This window comes from Trachurus trachurus, assembly GCF_905171665.1.
Source record: "Trachurus trachurus genome assembly, chromosome: 3".
Taxonomy (NCBI): domain Eukaryota; kingdom Metazoa; phylum Chordata; class Actinopteri; order Carangiformes; family Carangidae; genus Trachurus; species Trachurus trachurus.
Genome location: NC_139893.1, coordinates 18,839,761 through 18,860,391, shown reverse-complemented (window position 1 = coordinate 18,860,391; position 20,631 = coordinate 18,839,761). Strand labels below are relative to the sequence as shown.

Here is a 20,631-nt window from a genome sequence, read left to right as displayed (position 1 = left end):
GGAAGTTACGAGTGGCCGTTATAGTGACTTTCACCGGTAAAACAGGTCGGAAAAACCCGAGTGGGTTGCCTGGAACGCTAGAAAGTCGTAAGTTGTGACTTGAAGCTGTAATTTACGATTTCAAAAGCCTGCCTGGAACGCAGCATTAGCGAAAACGACCGGATCACTCACTTCTGCTTTAAGTACTTTCCCATTACATCTTGATATTAAATAGATGCTGCTCCAAACCACTAATGTCCACACTACCATTAAAGAAATGTTACCATTTTAAGGGGTGAAGACTTGGTCACAACTAATAATACACATTTGTTTTCAGCTAGCAGTGTGTATTTTTATTTTCTGAGCATGACAACATAAAAGTCACGGATGGCCTTCTTTTCTTCTTGTTGGTCATTTGCCTCAGGGGATGAGAAGTCTCAACGCCTCTAAAAAATGGATCTACTGTATGGACAAATGCTATGGAACAGATGCTTGTTTTTTAATGTGTTTGGATTACAGTTTGGAAGAATAACTCACATTTACACATACATGCGTAACTATACAGTATGTACCAACACACATCTCATGTCTATTGCACACACACACACACACACACACACACACACACACACACACACACACACACACACACACACACACACACACACACACACACACCAAGGAAACAGTGACAGTAATTGGAATTCTTCAAAGTAAAAGGGTATCTACTGTTCCAGCTTGTTGTCAAGTGGAGTTATATTTAGACAGACCTTGCCACCACTGTGTTTGCTCATGTTACGACTGAAAGCCCAAGAGGACAAGAAAAACTTCAAAGGACAAAATGCAAACACAGGTAATGACATTTGTTCTAAGTTATATTGCCATGTCCTCCAATACAACAAATGCTAGATTGCCTGTGTATGTGTCTGAGCTACGCAGCTTATTAATAGGATGCAAGTGTGCTCACAGCACTTGACAGAGTCTACCAGCAATGAACTAACTTAATCTGTTTCTTTCGGTATCTGTAATAGTTGTGAGTCCTTGCACATGTTTCTATGTACGTATGTATCAGTTGTGATGACTCACTTTTCACTTGTTAAGGGCTGTGTTGGTTTGCATTACAGCAGCTTTTAAATGCCAAATTACAAAATACAAACGCACATGTAACCTCAAGATGTAAAAGCAGAGATACTATTGTTCTTTCCATTAAATGGAAATCATTGGTTATTGACATGACTTTATACAAATAGGCAAAACTATGTAAAATCACATTGTTCTTTGTAGACAGTATTCAAATAGGAGAGAGCTATCAACACAATGCATAAGCTAATTTCAATGACATAATGATGAGACTGACAGTCTTCAGACAGGCTTGCAGTGCTGTGAGGCTGCACAGTGAAGCACTTGCAATCACCATGTTAACATGCTTTACAATTTCACATGTTACTGTAAGCAGGTATAACGCTCATCACATTTTCCTTCTACATTTGGCATGTAACCATTATAACATTTGCACATTAATAAATTAAGACGATTATGATGGAGTTTTGACAGATATATTGTTGGGGTTACTTTCGTAGGTTTGAGAAGGGGGGCTGCCATATTGTGTAATGTTTTGATTGGTTGCCTGGTTACCTGGCCGCTTAAGTCTGACGTGAGCGCAAGGAGCAAGGGAGTCTGGGAAAAAGCCAAAGAGAGAGTCTCGTGGACTGAGGAGGCTGCCGCCCCGAGGAGAAGTCAAGGGAGTTGACAATAGGAAGGACCCCCTCCACCTCAAGAGTTAATTATCGTTTTAGTTATTGTCTCGTCTAAACAAAAATGAACTAACAAAGCCGCGACCGCGTGATGACGGATGGAGGCCGACACACGCAGGACGCTGGAGCAGGTGGCCGGCCCGGTGCCGCTGAAGCAGGACGCCGGTCTGCCAGGAAAGCCTCGCGGACCAGCTACAGGTGGTGAGCGGAAGCAGCCGGTAAGTCGAACATTGAGCAATATGGCAGCGAATCCCACCAGACTCCAGGTTTTCAGCAATAGAAATATGTGCACCTGTGTCATCCCTGTAGCCTAGACTCGTTAGAGCCCTAACCGTAAAACTTTACTTACCAGGGTGGCGTATGGTTGCGACAATATATTGTTTTTATTTTGCACAAGGTGTGTTCTGATTGATGCATTTCCCTTTACCATGTGACTCATCATGTGACCCTCAGGGGACGGTTTAAAAATGGGGCGTCTGATTTGTATGAGTTAGTCTGAAAAAGAGCAGTGCGCTCGAAACGTTACTACTTGTTGATGTGCTAATAAATCTGCACATAAGGGAGCTGAAGTGTGCGGTCTCCTTTTTTGCCTTCTCTGTCCACATTTGTATTTGAGGCCAGCACCTTTTAAACTGGATGTGCGCGAACTTGTCTACTCTTTGTACACATTAATAAATTAATAATAATTATAAACACAAAGTATAGCCATGGTTGATGGGATTGTTAATGGTTTGGTGTCCTTTATAGAAACTTTGACAATACTGTACAGGCATCGCCCAGTGCGGTCAAATTAATGCAGAATCAGAATTCAGCAACTGGGTGTTTTTCAGCATCAGAAAAACAAGACAAGCCATTAAAGGTGGGACCTGACAAGGATGTTTGGTTCATAGAACAGAATAACAAACCTTCAGCCAGAAGTTAGATGATGCCATGTGAATGACAGAATGAAGAAACAGTGTGAAAGAAATAGAAAAATGGTGCCAGAGGAGAGCTCCTCAGCATCTTTTCAGACAGAATAACAACACAGAATGGTGTTTAAGACCCCTGAACACCCCCCCTGGCATAACAGCCACTACTGCCACATGTTTCAGCAAGCCTCACTTATATTTTTATCGACTTCAGGAATAGATTATAGGCCTAACACGTTCTTCCAAACAACCAGCTGTTATAGTTTCACAGAAGTAAAAAAAAGTGAACCATAGGTGTAGAAAGAGGACGGCAGTCTATAATATACGCTAAGAAGTTAGCTAGCACGCTAAACTATTATTTTGACGGTTTTACACTTCCGCTTCCGGTCTGTCCGCCGTCATATCATATTCATAAAAAAAAGGAACGAAAAACGACAAAAAAATTTTGCAAAAAATTGCAAAAACCAAATTTCGGCCGTTATTTGGTTTTGGTTTTTTCGTTTTCTCGTTTTTTATGCTGACAGCAAAAACCCAGCAAAAACCGTTTTTCCGTTTTTGTTTTAAAATGAAAAAAGGAAAAAGGGGGGCTGTTTCCGTTTTTGTTTTAAAACGAAAAAACGGATTATACTTTTATACCCGGACCCATAACAAGTAGCCTACATTAACTCGGACTAATTCACATGAACTGACAACATCATAACCACAGCTGCATCAACACAAAGAGTTTCAAAACGAACAATGCAGAAATACTCAGTAAAGACTTATTGCACGGCAAAATGTAGCTCATCACTTGACTGAAATGCCATTGAACATGTACCGTGACATGACGTCTAAAAATCACGTGATTCAGGCTATGCAATTACTGACAACCAAGACTACACTCAATAACATAACAGATGTTGTTTGGGGACAAGGAACAAGGAACCTCAGTGTGCAGAATTTCAAAGAGTTACTGTATGTGGGAATGTTTTCATTGTTTACATAGACATGTTTGTGCGTGTGTAAGTGTGTGCGTGCATGCATGTGTACTGCACACACTCGTGAATTCTCCTTTCACTTTTGTGGTTGTCTCCTAATGGAGGTCAGGTCACCTAAACATAGCGAGGATCCATTTACTGTGTTTTATTATGCACTAGGACCCTGACATAGAAGAACATTGTTCTATAAATACAGTTGGGCAAGTGCGGGATGTTAGGCGGACATTTCAAAGGCATTAAAGAATCCCTTATCTCTCTCTGTATGCATCCCAAATCACAGACTCATGCTGTGCGGTGCTGCACCACCTGTCTTGAAATTAAATAAAAGCAAAAAATACAGTGACCTAGCAGTGGCGATATGAAGGTAATACCCTCAGGTGTGGAGGGAGATGTTAGGATATGGTGATCTGAGGATCTAACAACTTTTGTTTTTGCATTTTGAGTCCAAATAAACTTTTGTGCCAAATCTGAAGCCCTTAGGGTATTTTCCTGGGATGTAGCGCTCACATGAATGGGAGAAACTAACTGACAAGCTAAAGATATAATGGCTTTGGCCACAGCTGTTGCCCAGATAGACATAGAACAGAGGGCTACAGAAGCGGAGAAACATTGAGAAACAGAAGCAGGGCATTAGTTCACACCTAACTTGCTTTGGTGTTGAGAGCTCCCTGTACTGATGAACGGAGCCCTGACATTTTGCGGTCTAGAGGGCCAGAGCCACAGCTCACTCTGCTCTCTGGTGGGGTGACTAGAGACAGCAAGAACATGTTGTCACCCTCAGAGTGCATCTGACTACACGATAAGCTTCTCTCATCCTTCTCGCCCTGCCAGCCGGGCTACCTGAAAGGCACCGTGAGCCACCGCAAACACGAAGACACACTTACTGTCCCTTTCAAAGTCGCCCATATTGACATTAGGGGATATATTGTCCATCATATACAGGGGATATGCAGAGGGTATGCTGTATGTTTGTATTTGTGCATGTATGTGTACAAATTTACACTTTCCTTGCAGAGATGTCTGTAGTCTGTTGGCTACCATGCTGAGGGTGATGGCATGCAAGCAGATCATCTGTCAAGTCAGGTACAAGTTGCAGACAGCATTTAACAGCGTCTCCCTTTATTCTGCACCACACTGACTGAACGGGAACAGCAGAAGAACTGTGGGTGCTCCCACACAGCACTTCCATGAGGGCACCAGCCAACATAGCATGCAGTGCAAATGTGATTTGGGCTGATTAAATGATTGAAATGTGTCTGTTTTAGCATAAAAAAACAGTTTCTGTTTTGAATAATTTATTTGCTTTCTCTCTCTCTGTCTGTGTATGTGTGTGTGTGTGCATTCGTCTGCTCCCATTTTCTCTCCGACAATTAGTTATCAGGGGTCCTGCTCAGAAGTACTGACTCACCATATGACAGAGAACTCTGACTCATGTTATAATAAATATCTGCAGCAAAACGCCCTGTTAAATTTTGAATATATCCCACCTCACAGTTCTCATGCCACTTTATTTCTCCCGTACTGCAACATCTGAACGCCAGGTGTCATCTTAGACTGAAATGTTATTAATATGACATTATAGAAACTTAACTTAAATTAATTTTTTGCCAGTGACAGTGAAATGGAACTGAAATCAAAGGTAAATAAAATGATTTAGTCACATTATCTCACATACACGATTGACTGATAGCCACAACTAAAGGTCATGGTGATCTCAGAAAACACAGTTATAAAATGTTTTTCTTTTTATTCAGCTCCAGACCAAAGACACGAGGCTTCAATGTTCGTAATTTACTGTTTGATGCTGTCTATGCTAACTTAAATATTGTACAGCATAAATGTTTTGCCATAATATGGCAGCCATATTCATAAAAACTTATTTTCCCTATTTGTTGATTTGCTTTAATTACTTTTAAAGGTCAGACTGAGATTGATTTATCATTTTACAAAATCTATATAATTTATATTCAAAGCAAAAAAGTGTAAAACAGAAAGTTTAACAGAAGCAAACAGAGCAACAGCCTCATTAACTGCAATCCCAGTTTTGAATGAATGAAATAGACTGAATGAAAAGTTAGTATGAATGGCTGTTATGAGAGAAAAAGAAAAGCACTTATTTTACGCAAGCTATAGCCACAGGGATGGGCGATTCACTAAATCCTGTCAAAATTAACAGGAGATCAACATCTGTAGCAATTTCAGCTTCACCAACAACAACAAAACACGTGTATTGCCAATAAACGAGCATCCCATTGTTTATTGGTATTTGGCAAAAACAGCAAGATTTAGGTGTTTAGGAGAAAAACATTGGGTTAAAAAGGGTTAATCCTATTTTTGTTGCCACCCGCTCCAATGAACTGTTATAATGACGTTGTCTTTACTAAGCACAGCCAGCAGGCACACTGCAAGCACATCACTGACACTGGGGCTGTGCAGTCGCAGGTGGCTATATTTAGGTGAGGCACGCTGGTTTATCAAACCTAGCCGAAGAAGATTTCATCAGTGGTAGAGGCAAATCTCCCCAACCTTAGGCTAAGAGAAAACAGAGGGATTTACTAATACCTGCAAAGGGGAGAGGAGAAGCAAATTCAACTGAAAGTAGTCAACCTCACCCAACGCTGCTAAAAGAGGCCCATAAATAAGATTACAAGAGGTTCTACTGGTAGGACATCAAGGAAAGGGTACAGCGTATGATTTTTCATTCACCTCTAAAGCTCTGTCTAGGACTGTTATTCAACACAGCCAACAGAAAGACAATGCTAGGGCCAGTGTCACATACACTGCAGTGGGACACTTTTTCTAACAGACAGAAGTCTGACTCTTTACAGGTAAACACTGGCAAATGTACTGTAAAAGGAGATGCATAACCAGTAAAAACTCAAATTTCAAAAATTCAAATTGGAATCACGTGAGGGCTGTCAGTGTGATTGACTGACAGGCTCAGATTAACAGCAAAAATCTCATGTAGTATGTGTCATGGGTTATTTAGTGTTCAGTCCACTGTGCGTCTATACTGAATGGTCATGTCAAACATGCACAAAGCACATTACTTTAGTGATGATTATTAATATTTTAAAACAAAAATATTCTGCAATTATTCTGAATTTAACCGTTTCTTCTCATTTCCACAGTGATGGGGACTGAGATTCAGAGATCTGAAACCAGCCTGACCATCTTCAGGAAATTCTCTGAATGCATGACACTCGAAATGACGCCTCAGATCCTCAAGTTGAAATACACACTACTCACAAAAAGTTAAGGATATTCGGGTTTCAGATGAAATTTCAGAATGCACACTATAACCTTTAGAGGTGAACTTAATTTGGCCTGCTCAGTACTTACAGTATAACATGAGATGCTGTTTTCTAACAAGGCGATTAACTACAAAAATCACAACAAGTGTCTGATCCATGAATCGACCACTAAATGTTCTGGTTCAATGACAGTTTGTATTGAAACAGTCCTCTTCATCATGCTGTTCACATTCTGACATCATGAGACCAAGACGACACCTAATGATCCATCAACAGTACCTGGCCATGTCAGGGCTTCAAATGGGATGTTCTCAGAGTGAAGTTGTAACTGAGCTCAGAGTGGACGTCCTTTGACCACATGGAAATGTATTGAAACATTGACATTTTTTGTTGTGGTATCACTGTTGTTAGCTTGTTTCAATAAATTATTTAAGATGAAGAAATTACCATTACATACTACTACTTAAATACCCTACATTACTTTCATGATATGATATCACTGTAGCACAAGCTTTTTACATTTTCCTTAAATTTCACCAGAAAGTCAAATATCCCTAACTTTTTTTAAGTCCACACTAAACTTACTCTGATGTTTGAATAGCTCACGAGTTAAAGAGGAACTAAGCAGGATTTTCCCGTGGCTATGCTATATTTTTACCTTAAAGGTAGAGTCTGGAGTTTTGTTCGTTGCAGTTTGTAAACAAAACAATCAAACTCGTCTCGCGCATCCCGACACAAACGTGCTCCGTAACCAGCAATCTTTTGCTTATGACAGTAAAGACTACACAAATATACATGTCGTAACATCGTATATGTTATAGCTATAACATTATCCACCATTCCATGGATGGATTTTTCACCGGCTTCGTTAAAAACAAATGCACATGGCCAGTGGAGGGTTAGCAAAACAGAGGAAAAGCGACCAGACTTGCATAGTTATTCTTTAAGAGCCCTGACTAAATCATGAAATCACAAGAGCCACTTCACAGACTGACTGATGTGATCAGAGAGTGCACAGAGAAGACTACTCTGTGTCTGTGATGTCCCATTCTCATACCACTGCAATCTTTTCACTTTTTTTAGGCTGGAGAGACTGTCTGGTGCCAAGAGTGGCTACTCAGTCTCCCTGCCCTTGTGTCTGCAGTCCTGCAGAGTCCTTTCCTGAAAGCAACTTGCTATCTGCTGCGAGGAACAAAAACTGTACCTGAGTTCTCTGCGGTCAAAACATAAATATGCCCACTGATGAGAAAAACAGAGTAGAACAGTGAGTGGCAAGGCTACTAGCATTTGCCACTCTGCTTGGCGGACTGTCATCCTGCCACTAATTGCATCTGTATTTTATCATGATGCCTTGTTATCTCCCGCAAGGTCCTCAGGGTCATGTCAAAAGGGTCCCCTGTCAGCCAGCCACAGAGTGTGGCAGAGGGAACACTGGCCAGGGGCTCCCAACTAAAAGCAAAAAAAAATACCCTCCCCCACCAACCCGCCGTCCTGTATGACAGGAGAGAGCAAGGGAGAGAGAAAGAGAGAGATGAAGCAATGTGCTTTCTCTTAACATAGATGAAGTGCTAAGATAATGTACAGTCTGTAATAACAGGCGCTGGTCATGCTTTAGACCATCACCTCATGCCCTTGCTCTGGGCTGCACCAGTGCTGGGCCATTATCTTCACAACTTCAGGTGCCGCAATCAGCAAATGGAACAGTCACAATGAAAGCCTTTTCTATCCATCTCCAAAACGATGATCTGAGGTCAAAGGGTGAGAGGAAGAGAGGGAGTTACAAAAAGAAAAAAAAAGAATAAGTGGAGAAAAAATGTGGAAACAGTAGGAGAAAATGAGACATATTAAGACTGAAGCCAACAGTCAGTGTGAGTGTATGAAGAGAGAGACACGTTAGTATGGTTTCTGGACTTTGGGGTCATCTCTTTTTGTTGTAGTTTTGAAAACAAAACTTTTTTTTTTCCTTTTTTCCACCAGAGGTGATTCAAGGTGATTCAGGAAGCATTGGAAAACAAAAAAGAATGATGTTACTAAACACCAAAATTAATACAGCTTAAAATCTGAACACACTCTGAGCATGAAATCTAATCATATCGAACGGGAGATGCAGTATGTCTGAATTTTGCGGTTTGCTTAATTAAGAAAAAGCAGAGGCTGATCTGATTGTTAAACCAAATGAGAAAGGAAAGAACTCTGCTGCTACATTCCTGTTCAATCAAACACTGGGTAACTTGGGACAACCAATGCGGGTGAGGGTTAAAAAAAAAAAAAAAGGATGTGATTGACTGAGGAGATGGCAAAGATAAACTGGGAGCCCCCAACCACCCACCCACCCATACTGTAGCAGAGGAGTGGGAACAATCTGTCTCTCACCACTGCATGTCTTCTAGACACCCAGCATGTGGCAGGGCCAGGCCTAACACATTGATCCAGGGAAACATTTCCTGTGAATCACACCAGCCACACACAGCGTTTTTTATTCAGCACACTGGACTAGTCCTCTCTTGAGTGGAAACCCCACTGTTTCCAAAGCACTTTAGCTTTCTATACATTCTTACAGAGTAAATCATGTAGAGGTCCTTTGTGAAAATGCCGTCCTCCTGCAATGTTTGTTCTTACACATACAGATGGGTGTAAATGAGATGTGCGGATGCCTCCACACAGGTGCACTGCATGTCGAAAAATATTGAGTAAGTCCAGTTAAGTCTGATTTTGCATCAAGATGGTGAGAGTAAAATATCTAAATGACTTTGAAAGAGGCTCATTGTCAGGGCATGGATGGGATGGCTGCTCAATTGGCTGGGGTTTCATTAGGAACACTGGATAAAGTGGATGGGGGAAACAGAAATGCACCATGATGCTCGTGCATTAGTTATGTGAGGAAAAACAGAAGAGTAATGTGAGTACATGACATGATCAGACTGTGTCAGCAAGAACAGTCTGTCAACAATTACAAAGAGAGAGATATTATAATGGAGTTGCAGTGAGTAAACCCCTCATTGCAAATATAAATGTGCATTTGAGAGTTCAGTAGTGCAAGAACCAGAGACGCTGGTCTATAGTGATGTGGAAAAAAATGATGGTCAGACGAGTTGTCCGTCATCATATTCTCCACAACTGGGCGAGTGCAGCGTGACTTATACAGGCCAAAATGTTTGACCACTATAATGAGGGGATCTGGTATTGTAGGTGGGTCCACTTGTCTTTCCCAGAGAGTGGTCCGCGGATCACTGGTGGTTGTGAGTAACCCCTAGTGGTCAGCGAGATGACATGATAACATATCATGTTTTAAAATTTACAGTGTTTCAAACTGCCTGTGACATAAGGCAGTATTCAATTCAATATTAAGGGTGTTTTCACACATGCTGATGCAAAAATGACACATTATTTGATACATTTGTTTTTCACTGTGGTCCAAACGCCACACCAACAGTTTTCCATGACGACTGGCCCCCGATTGGAAAAGTGAAACTCTGAGATGTAACGCAAAACTTTAACAATGGAGACACATGTACAGTACCACACGTTCCAGAGCTCGACTGCTCTATTCATACTGACCCAAACGCACCGCACTCAAATTTTGACTGGGCTGACCTACACACTGCCTGTGTGAAAACACCCTTACTGTGCATTCACACCAAAAGCGTCATGATCGTTGCGGGTGCTCTGGTCACTGACATCGTGCTGCCTGCCTGCTAAGAAAGAATATTTAAATTAAGAATGACAGTCTTGCTGCTGCGTATCCATCATTACCATGTGACACATGGTCACCTGAGTCACCTACGGTTGGAAAGTATTATTATTTCTGGCATATTCTGCTAATTAGCCCTGGACTTAATTGTCATTGCCTGCGAGGATGACTTTGTACGTACTAGTGAATGTCTTACATTAAATTCTAAGCACTCTTTAATATGGTGTTTCTCATATTTTGTCCACCGCCTGGAGCAACATTTCAGTGCTAGTTTCACATCTTGGCCATTTCCTATCTAGGCTGATAGGAAAAAAGCAATCCAATTTCAGAGAGACAAGAGGGGTGTGAGAATCCACCTGGGACACGGGCAGGGCTGAAAAGGTCAACCGGTATGTACTGTAGCCTACTAGATATAGCAGAATCTGTGTGAGAACGAATGAGCAGGCCTGGTTGGGGCTGAAACGTGCAAGCAGAGGTCAACACATGGAAAGTTGTTTGTTTGTATGGTACTTTCCTCCAGCTAGAGGACAAAACCAAGTCAAAATACATTTAGCAATTAATACTTGAATTTATTAAGGTGCAAAGGCACATGCTTTCATAAATTAGGCCAGTTTGGCGCATCAGATCTGAGCTGCCATATATTGTGAATGTTTGTGCTTTGTACCCTTATGGCTTTGTTCAAATTAGCAGATCCCAGCCATCTGGCTCCTAACCAAGCAGGAACCAAAACAAGAAAAGTTTTCAATGGTATTTCATCCTGAAGTGCATATACGTAGCATGCCTGGACCCTGAATTTAAGAGAGAAGAGACAGAATAAAGACAAAGGAGGTATTTTAACCAAAGCAATTGGAATTGTTTCAGTTGGATTTATTTATTCCAACCACACTTAGATTTCCCATATAATTTGCCATGCTGTGCTTACTTGATTGCTGGCATCCAATTGATTTCTTGTTTTCAAAGTTTTCCTGTTTTGTGTCAAAAAAAAAAACCTTCACTCACAACATGTATGTTAGTAAAAAGCAAAAATACATGAAAGAATCTCCCTCAGTCTGGTTATAAAATAGGTGCAGACAGCTGGATCACTGCAGTGTCAGTAATCAAAGTAAAGAATGCCCTCTTGGGTATCATTGGAAGATTACACCTACATAATCTGTGTTGATGTTGATTGCTTTTCCGTCCAGTGCTGATTACATGTCAAATGTCAAAGTGAAATTAAAACTAAATGCGTAAAATGAGATTTATAACCAGTCACTATATGTGTATGGAAAAGAGTGCCACAGTCAAAAATAAAAAACATAAACAGTAATAAAAGTATTATTTCCACTTTCATCTCCACAGTTACAATCACTTTTCTAGTTGTGAGTTTGCAGCCCATTTTGCAAAATTTATATTTTAAGTGTCACAAGGGTCAAAAGGCCTCATGTAACTTGTCTTCCCCACTTCTCAATGTGTCCCCTGCATGACTGTGTGGACAGGTGAAGTCAGCAAGGGATCTCGACTCTCGGTCCATTGTAGGAAGACAGCACAGTCTTAAAACACACATTTGCACTTTCCTCTTTCCCAAAACAGGAAATGGTGTTACAATTTTGCTGTAAGCAGAATGTACAAAAAGGTCTACAGAGGTCATAGTCACTCTATATGTCATAAACAAGGACCTTCAAATATGGCTTGTCTTTGGGGTGATGCATTGTTAATAATAAATAAATAAAATAAAATTTTCTCCATCCATCAAAAACCCTGAAATGTTGAGATAAGTGAAGGTGACATATTTACCTCTGGTCAGTGGGGCAATAATCACATCTGTCCAGCGGCAAGAGAAATAAATCTGACACTGAAATGTGTTAAAAGAGGGGGAAAAAAACACGTGAATGGGATCTTGGCTGCCTAGTGTTGTGTATCCACCTGGAGAGATTACAAATTGATGTTGCAGTGCAAGGGACGGAGAAGCGGGAAGGACACAACATTACATTTGTCAGGTGACTAAAATGCATCAAGCATACCAGCTGGGTGATGCACCGAGAATGCTTCCAGCAGGTTTTCCCATTTTTAAAATGTCCAATCAATCAATATAATCTCACCTCCAGATTACTTTGCCAAGGTTAAACTCAGCTCTCTGCCAAATAAATAAAGCTGAATTAAGTGCTGTTTCAGAGAGGAGGGGGAGGAATTACAGACATGCAGAAGAAGAAAAAAAAAAGGCCATTCTTTTACAGTTGTGATCCCATGTCCTGATTTCACACTCCCACACAAGTGGGCCTGGCGAGGTCACACGGTACCGTTCAATCATTCTGTCACTATGACAGGCAACCTTCCACCCACTGGCCACGCACATCCTCCCTGGGCTCCCTCCATTAAATAAATTGTGCTGTAATAATCTCTTGGCTCCTAATATTCGTGGTTGAGCACAGCAGCCTATTTTGATTACCCCACTTTCAGGACCAGCCAGAACCATCTGTAATCCCCATGTTTAACCCTCACTAAATTAAAGGAGGAATTATTTAATGGAGCCCGAAAGGAACAGTGTCATTCATCCAATGTAGTCTCACGCATCCTTTCTCCACCTTCCCATACAGATTAGCACTATAAGACAAAAAGGGCACAGCCTACAAAAGCACGGGCTAACGCTCCGCAGTCTGGATTCAGTCTCCTATTTGACATATGGATATTACAATAATCACAGCACTAAAAACTGATAAAAGGTATTTAAATTGGGCTCTAAAATCCAGGCTTAACAGCACCTCATACTGACTTTTTGTGTACCTCTCGCTCAGACTCCTGCCAAAGCCACATGAGGGGAATCACCCTCGCTGCAACCGTTTATGTTTCTCCATCTCATTTTTCAACTGCTACTGACGGCAAGCTGGAGGCCTCACAAGACCCAAACAAATCAATAGTAAAACGTGATCTCAAATCAGCTGTAATCAACCTGACTGAAACAGAGAACACTGTTATTAAATCTGATCCACACACACACACACACACACACACACACACACACACACACACACACACACACACACACACACACACACACACACACACAGGCACACACACACACACAGGCACAGTAGCATACTATATTTTCAGCAGCGAGCCTGTAGCTGTTAGTTGCTGCTAATGCTTGATAAGGACTGCAAAAATAAAAGTTCAAAATTTGTGCAGGATTGATCAAAATCCTGGGGGGGGGCGTGATATCTAGCGTTCAGATTCTAGATTGCAGTGCTTGCCCGCTTGCACTCACTCCCATCAGACAAAGTTATGGTGGCCTCCAAGGACAAAAAAACGTATACCATGACTGGGACGACTGGGAGTATTTCAGGAACATGGAGCGATGAGGTGAAGATCTAAACCATTTTACTATATGTCTGCCGTCTCCTGCTCCTTCTTCTTTGTTGGTTTATTTATGAACGCGAAACTCTCGAAACGTGCTCTCTGGCTGGCTGGATTTTCCGTTCAAACATGACGGGGCAAGATGGCGACACTCTCTAAAGCAGGGGTGGCCGACCTGCGGCTCTTGGCCAATAAGAATGCAGCTCTCCAACTTACAGTAAATTAAAAAAAAGAAAAAAAGATGGCACTCACTTGCTCCAGCCAGTTCTTGAGTTCACCTGCAGCGTCAGAGCCTTTGCCTGTTGTTTGGCTACTTTGTATAAAAAGAGTTCAACATGTGAAAATCTAACCTCCACGTGAGCACCGTCAGCTGAGACAGAGCTCAGTGGATGTGGCTCCGCAGCTTGTGTGTTTTATAACGGCAAGAAAAGAAAAAAACAATCTCCCATAGAGGATCGCGTTGCCACTCGCGTCAGATCTTTTCAGTTAAAGGTTATTAATCAGTAAACGACCTGCACTGTTTTCCCACAGCAAGCTGTGTGTGATTCATTCACAAAAATGGCTAAATGCAAAGCTAAGCGCAAATATGAAGACAAGAACAGGACACTTCTTGAGGACTGGGAGGATGCTTACTTTTTTGTTGACACATCCTTAGCACATTTCAAAGCTTCAAATCTTCAGCTCCATTCAAACATAATAAACATACGGCAATACAAAAAAACAGCAATGAGTTAAAAAAAAAAAAAAAACTTCTCACATATTCTGTTTTCTGAATGCTATTGCAAATGTTAGAAAGGACTTGCAGTGTGATGTGAATCTGGCTGAGCAATATGTGTGCATGTATTGACAATGACTGGCCTGTAGTCTTGGGATGAGTTTAAGCCCATTTCTGACAATATCGTGAGGGGTGTGAAATTTGTGACATGGTAATTGTTAATATTTCATTCTCTGTGTGTATACCTATATAATGGGGTGGGGCGGGGGGCCTATATAATGTGGCTCTTTGCAGTACCACCATAAAAAATTTGGTTCTTAGACCCTGGCTGGTTGGCCACCCCTGCTCTAAAGCAAGACCCTTGCTATATGTATAAAATAATAATTATAAGGCTACGAAAACCAAACAAATTTTATTTTATAGCTATTTTACACTTATACAAATATATTCATGGGTAGGATATTCAGATTTTGCCACACTGGACCTTTAAGTACTGTATGCTGAGGCTTTCATTACCATTTTACTCTTTTGTAGATAGATATGCAGATATGCACAAGAAAACAAAATTGTGAGAAATGGTCCTATTTTGGCTAATAGAGGACATTGAAAATACTATGATTCACATTAGTGAGAGGGAGAAACCATCACATTTAGGAAATGGTCAACATAACAGGTGACATTTGTCTAAAATTTGAGAACACATTGTTCACTTTTATTTGCTCATCACTTTGCTTAAAAGTTAACTTTTCTTTAACTATATCACAGACCTAAATGTACATTGCATTTGCTCTAGTTTTCTTTAATATATTCTCTGCAAAAAATAAATAAATAAATAAAAATAACAGAAGCCAAATTGTAAGGTGTCTTTGCAGAGGATTTATTTTTGCCACTGTCTGGGTAAATGTCCTTTGGGAAACGGAACTGGATGTGCAGGAGGAATAAAAGGCTGTTGAAAAAGTGGACTTTGGAGAGGGGATGGAAGGATTCGCCTGACTGTTGCAAAGGGATTTAACAGATTGACAGAAACTGCAGGACAGCCGACCCCCCCTCTCTGATAGTGTGGGCATCACAGCTCTAAAGGAGAAAGAGGGACTAAAGAGAGCCTTCAGTGTAAAGAAGAGTTCTAATGTGCCATATCTTCTTTTCTATCTCTTCAGGGAAATGTGGAAGTCTTCCCAACAGATGTGTCCTCTGGGCTTTGAATCACAAGATAATTAAAAGGCACTTGACGATCAGAGGGATGCATTCTAATATTGTGCCGCATCATTTTGTCTAGAACTCCACACAATGCTGTTGCGTTGATCGAATGCACTCAAAGGGCTCTATATGAGCAAATCATCACCTGCTTTTCATCATGCAAAGATGCAAAGAGAGGGGCTATCATTTTGTCAATCAAATACCAAAATAGCACTGAAAATCTGTTACCTTTAAAATGGCTCAAGTTATTCCATGACAATCAGTCTCCATTTAGGAGCAAATACATGCAATACCAATAGGTTTCCCTGCACAGCTGATGGTGCAGGAGCTCTTAAATAACAATCATAATGTCATATTTTCACATCTGACACAAGTAAGCAGGGCAGCTATCCGACCGCAGCACCCAGTGAGGAGCAGGTCAGAGGGCACAGTTATCTCAGCACCAATCATATGTATTGCTCAACAATCCTATCAAACCCCCCACAGATATTTTATGGTCACCGCGTGCTTGAGGTCAGTAATAATCATGTGTATTTAATACGCAGTAGACATCAGTCATCATGTAGGAAATGAATGCTTGTCTCCTCTTTTTTGGGGGGCTGATGTCACCCTCTGGTTAACTGACCATATCTGTTCACTGGGAGATGCTTGTTCAGAATCGAAGGAGACTGTTCAGCTTTGGATCTGGAAATGAGGCTGTAGATTGGATTATGATGCCATTTTTAATCCGTCTTTTTCCCTTGCAAGATATTGCTCCACCCCTGCTTCTTAGCGTTATACAATACTTGACAAGAGGAGATTTTGCTGAATTCCGCCACAGTGATGACTATGTGATTCCTTGTGACACTCTAATTTGAGCTTATAGTGCCAAAGCTTTGATGCAGACATGGGAATAAAACTTTTAGTCACAGAAACCCTTCTCTTCTGCGGGTCCATTTAAAAGGTCCCACTCATCTACTTGTGTACTTTAATTACAGTCATCTTGTCCTGTCTCTGATCCTCATTTTGGAGGAAGTAGGCATCCAAGTATCATATTTCTCCTTCAGTTCATTAAAATTAAAGTACTAGTGGAAACTCATCTCAACATGCTGTGTTAACTGACATGAATGCCTTCGGCTCAATACTACGAAAAAAAAAAAGAAAGGTGTCATAGATGTTGCTTTCCTACAGTAATGGGCAGTTATAATTTAACTGACTTGTATATACTGTACAGTAAGTAACTGAAGTAAATGTATCTGCTAGTGTTTCATCTATGCCATTACCCTGTTCCACACAGTGATAGTGAATTGGCACAGTGTCGGTTTTTTACTCTCCAGATTGAATGCCACATCTGTGCTTTTAATTGTAGAGCTGATTGATTATGTAATCATTGTGCTGAGTGCTTGAACTGCAAGCAAACTGCTCTCAGATCACCAAAATGTTTAATTATGGTAATATACAGTATCCACCTTCAGACCCTGGACAAGTGGGTGGCTAACCTCATTTATTTATTTATTTTTAGAACACTTCACTCTCAGTGCATTTTCATTTAGGGTAATTATTTAATTTACGTATCTCTCAGAGCCGCACATGCATCTGTTTCACTGAGTGGGGTGTGAAACAGATTCATTTGTGACTTGCTCAACAACACTTCAAAACTGCTGGCTGGGGCCAAATCTCTGACTTTTCAGTACCAGGACAGACTCCCTGAGTCCAAAATCACCCTTCCATGTGACATTTAACAAAGTGAGTAAGAGCAAGGAGAGGGTCAGAGGAAACACAACCAGCTGGAAGGAGCACAACAAAAATGGCAGACTCTGTTCTTCACAATGTCCTGCCCTGACTGTCTGGAGATAGAAATACCTGAGTGGTATCAGTATAATGCCAGGATGCTAGTATACAGACTTGTACTTTTTGAGTAGAAACATATAAACTACTAAAGGAAAGAGACAGGTAAAAAATACAGAATTAACCGATCAAATTGTAAAAATTGGAAACAACAGAATTGATGAGCCGATAATGTTTCTACCAAATATGCCTATTTGTTAGAATTTTAAGCACAAGAAATCCCTATTGTAGTTGTACAGATCTCACTTCTCCCTCTTTCTGTTTAATTCCAAGTCATACACACAAACAATAAAAAAAATAAAAAACTTTTCACGAGAGCTTAAGACAGTACATCAGTAACAGAAAACATCCTGTGATGTCAGCCACCACTATGTGTCCCTTCTCTCAGGATAAACAGGCAGATAAATGTATCTGTTTTCTATTCTTGGGAGAGTCTTATTTAGCATTTGCCTCCAACACCCTGGGCCCGTGAGCAACTTGCACTACAACTCACATGTCTCTAAAATCGGGACATCTTGTTCTGGAGGGGGGAAACACCTTCCTGTGATAAGTGATAGTTTCTATAACGCATGTCATTAAATCATCATAGTTAATCAAACCCCAGGCAGCCGAGCGACGTTCAATGTCATAGACAAGGAGAAATGTAACAGTACGTGTAATAATAATGATACTGCTCTATATCCCTTTACATCAGCATTAATGTCTCCATATGATTTAAATGATATACGTGGTGGGTGCAATGTGAACTAAATGCCAAGGCTGACACAGCTTGTAATGAAATAGTTTTGCCTGAATAATTTAACTGGAGAAAAATGTGTTCAATTAAAAGAAGCTGAGGTTCTTGCCTATGTACAATACAATCTATAAAGTTGTCAAAATAGATGTCCTTTGTCAAATTACTTAAACCTGATGCAAGCAGAAGGCTTTGAATGCACGGCCCATCCAATAATAACAGCCTCTACAGGACATCTGAGATGCTGAAAAATGTACATGCTCATGTATGCATGTGAGTTAAATTCACCCACTGTTGAAATCTTAAAAGAGAGGACAAAGGACCTCAAATCTAGTTAAGAGCCTCCATGTGGCCATGAATCAGATGCATATGTCCAATAACATACTCAAGGGCACTACGAAGGAATCTGTCCGACAACAGGAGTGCTCATGGACTTTATTCGGTTTTGCTGCTGTATTTTGTCAGCAATGAGTTGATCACCTCCATTGCTGCACAACTATAATTATTAAATCACATTTAACCAAGTGTAAATTATTTTAAACTGCTGCTTTTCAAAAAAAAAAAATACTACATAGAAAAGAAGAGCAGAGTAAGAAAATCAATATGTAAGCCTGTAAAGACAATGTGAAGTGAAGGCCTCATCATTAACCCTAATCAGTGATAAATGAAGTCCCCTCAACACAAGTTTTGTCAAATAAAGGAGAATGAGCCACTAAAGGGATTCAATTATAAATCTATTTGAATAGCATCTGCCCAATTTGGCCAAATTAACAAAGGTCTTGTTTCATAACACAAGGCCTCCTAACTAATGAATTAAATTCTTCTTCGTTTAGAGTAAAGATGCTATTACATGTGTAATATATAATAGGAATACTATTTTATAATAAAAAATGTTCCTTATCCATTCAGTATAGGTGAACTGTAAGGGTTCTGTAAAGCAGTGAAGCACATTAATAACAGTTATGTCTCTGGAAAATGTAATCTCTGAGTATGAAGGAGTAAGAAAGTGATGAAGGTGGAATAAAGCTGGATAAAACGATGACTGGGCTGCTCTCTCAGTAATGAATGCCCTAATAAATGATAAACACACAGAGAAAAACATCTGGGCCTGTGCAAGGCATGTGCCTTCTTTAAAGTGACGCCTCATTCTGAAACATTTGTTGTGAGGGAGAGCACGTGTAAGGTGTCTGAATTTACCTGAAATCACTGTAAGGGTGAATTATCCAAAATCCGGCGGATTTAACCCGCTCTTGTTCCCGTTCCACCGCCTTCTCACTTCCAAACATCCTCAGGGAGAACTTGTTGACCCCTGGTTGGAGCATTGCTCCAAACTGTCTGTGCATGAACCCAGCTTGATATAATCTCTCGTCGTCCGGCAGAATTTGATCAATGCCATCCAACTTTATAAACCCTGCCTGCTGGCCTGGGGACTCGTTTTGGGTACCACCGCCACCGCTGGCCCCTTGCGCGCCTTGATCCGGCGGCCCATCACCGATGGCTCCGGGGGGGCTCTCCTCGCTCGGGGTGACATCCCCCTCGGTGATGAGGCGCCTCTCCTCCGCCGAGTCCGAGTCGTGCACATGCCGACTTGTGATGGACGAGAGGCTGCCTCGAAACCTCCGACAATCTCCGTTTGAGCTGGTCTTCATCGGTCTCCCCATGTCCGTCTCCATGATCACAGACTCCCCACCTTTGGTCTCCCCGATGCCTTTACAGCTTCCCCCAGAGGTCGGCGACGGTAGAGGTTTCATCCTAATACTCTTTCTCCGGGTGTCCTTGTCTGCGTCTTCTCCTTCGCCCATTATAGATGCTTTCTGTCCAATGTGCTGTGGCAAACTGTAGAGCCTTTTACGCATGGAGGAGTGCAACCTGTCCATTATGACATTGAGACACAGTGGAGAAAATTAAATAAATCCTGATTGTTAGGCTGTATTGAAACGACTATTGCCACCAGCCCCGCGCTCCCTATCTGTTTGTGAGAGCGATCAGTCTGGAGCTAATCTGAATCCCTGAAAGCCTGCTACACATGACATGGACCGTCGTGGCTCTACTGAAACAGACGGGAGACACTCTTTTTCATAATTAGACTACCTGACAGTTTGCATATGTCCTCACGCACAGTCTGGGCGGTCCGCTTGGCCACAGCGTCCCCGATGTGCATCTTTGTGCCGCTTCGACATTGTGCGCAAAAGTAGAAAAACTGCTTGAAAGTCACCTTAGCGTGACATGTGAGGGATGTGCCGACGGACGGTGATACGGAGACGAG

At 41.2% G+C, this 20,631-nt stretch overlaps 1 protein-coding gene across 1 annotated transcript in view; it reads right to left on the bottom strand.

The window, feature by feature from the left end:
- Positions 1 to 20,242, bottom strand: part of hcn4 (hyperpolarization activated cyclic nucleotide-gated potassium channel 4) — a gene marked incomplete at both ends in the record, with an annotated part of 80,674 nt that extends 60,432 nt beyond the window's left edge. The window contains one exon of the mRNA XM_084001801.1: positions 19,563 to 20,242. Coding sequence (XP_083857927.1) covers positions 19,563 to 20,242 — 680 coding nt within the window. The remainder of the gene's footprint in view (positions 1 to 19,562) is intronic.
- Between the last annotated feature and the right edge of the window lie 389 nt (positions 20,243 to 20,631).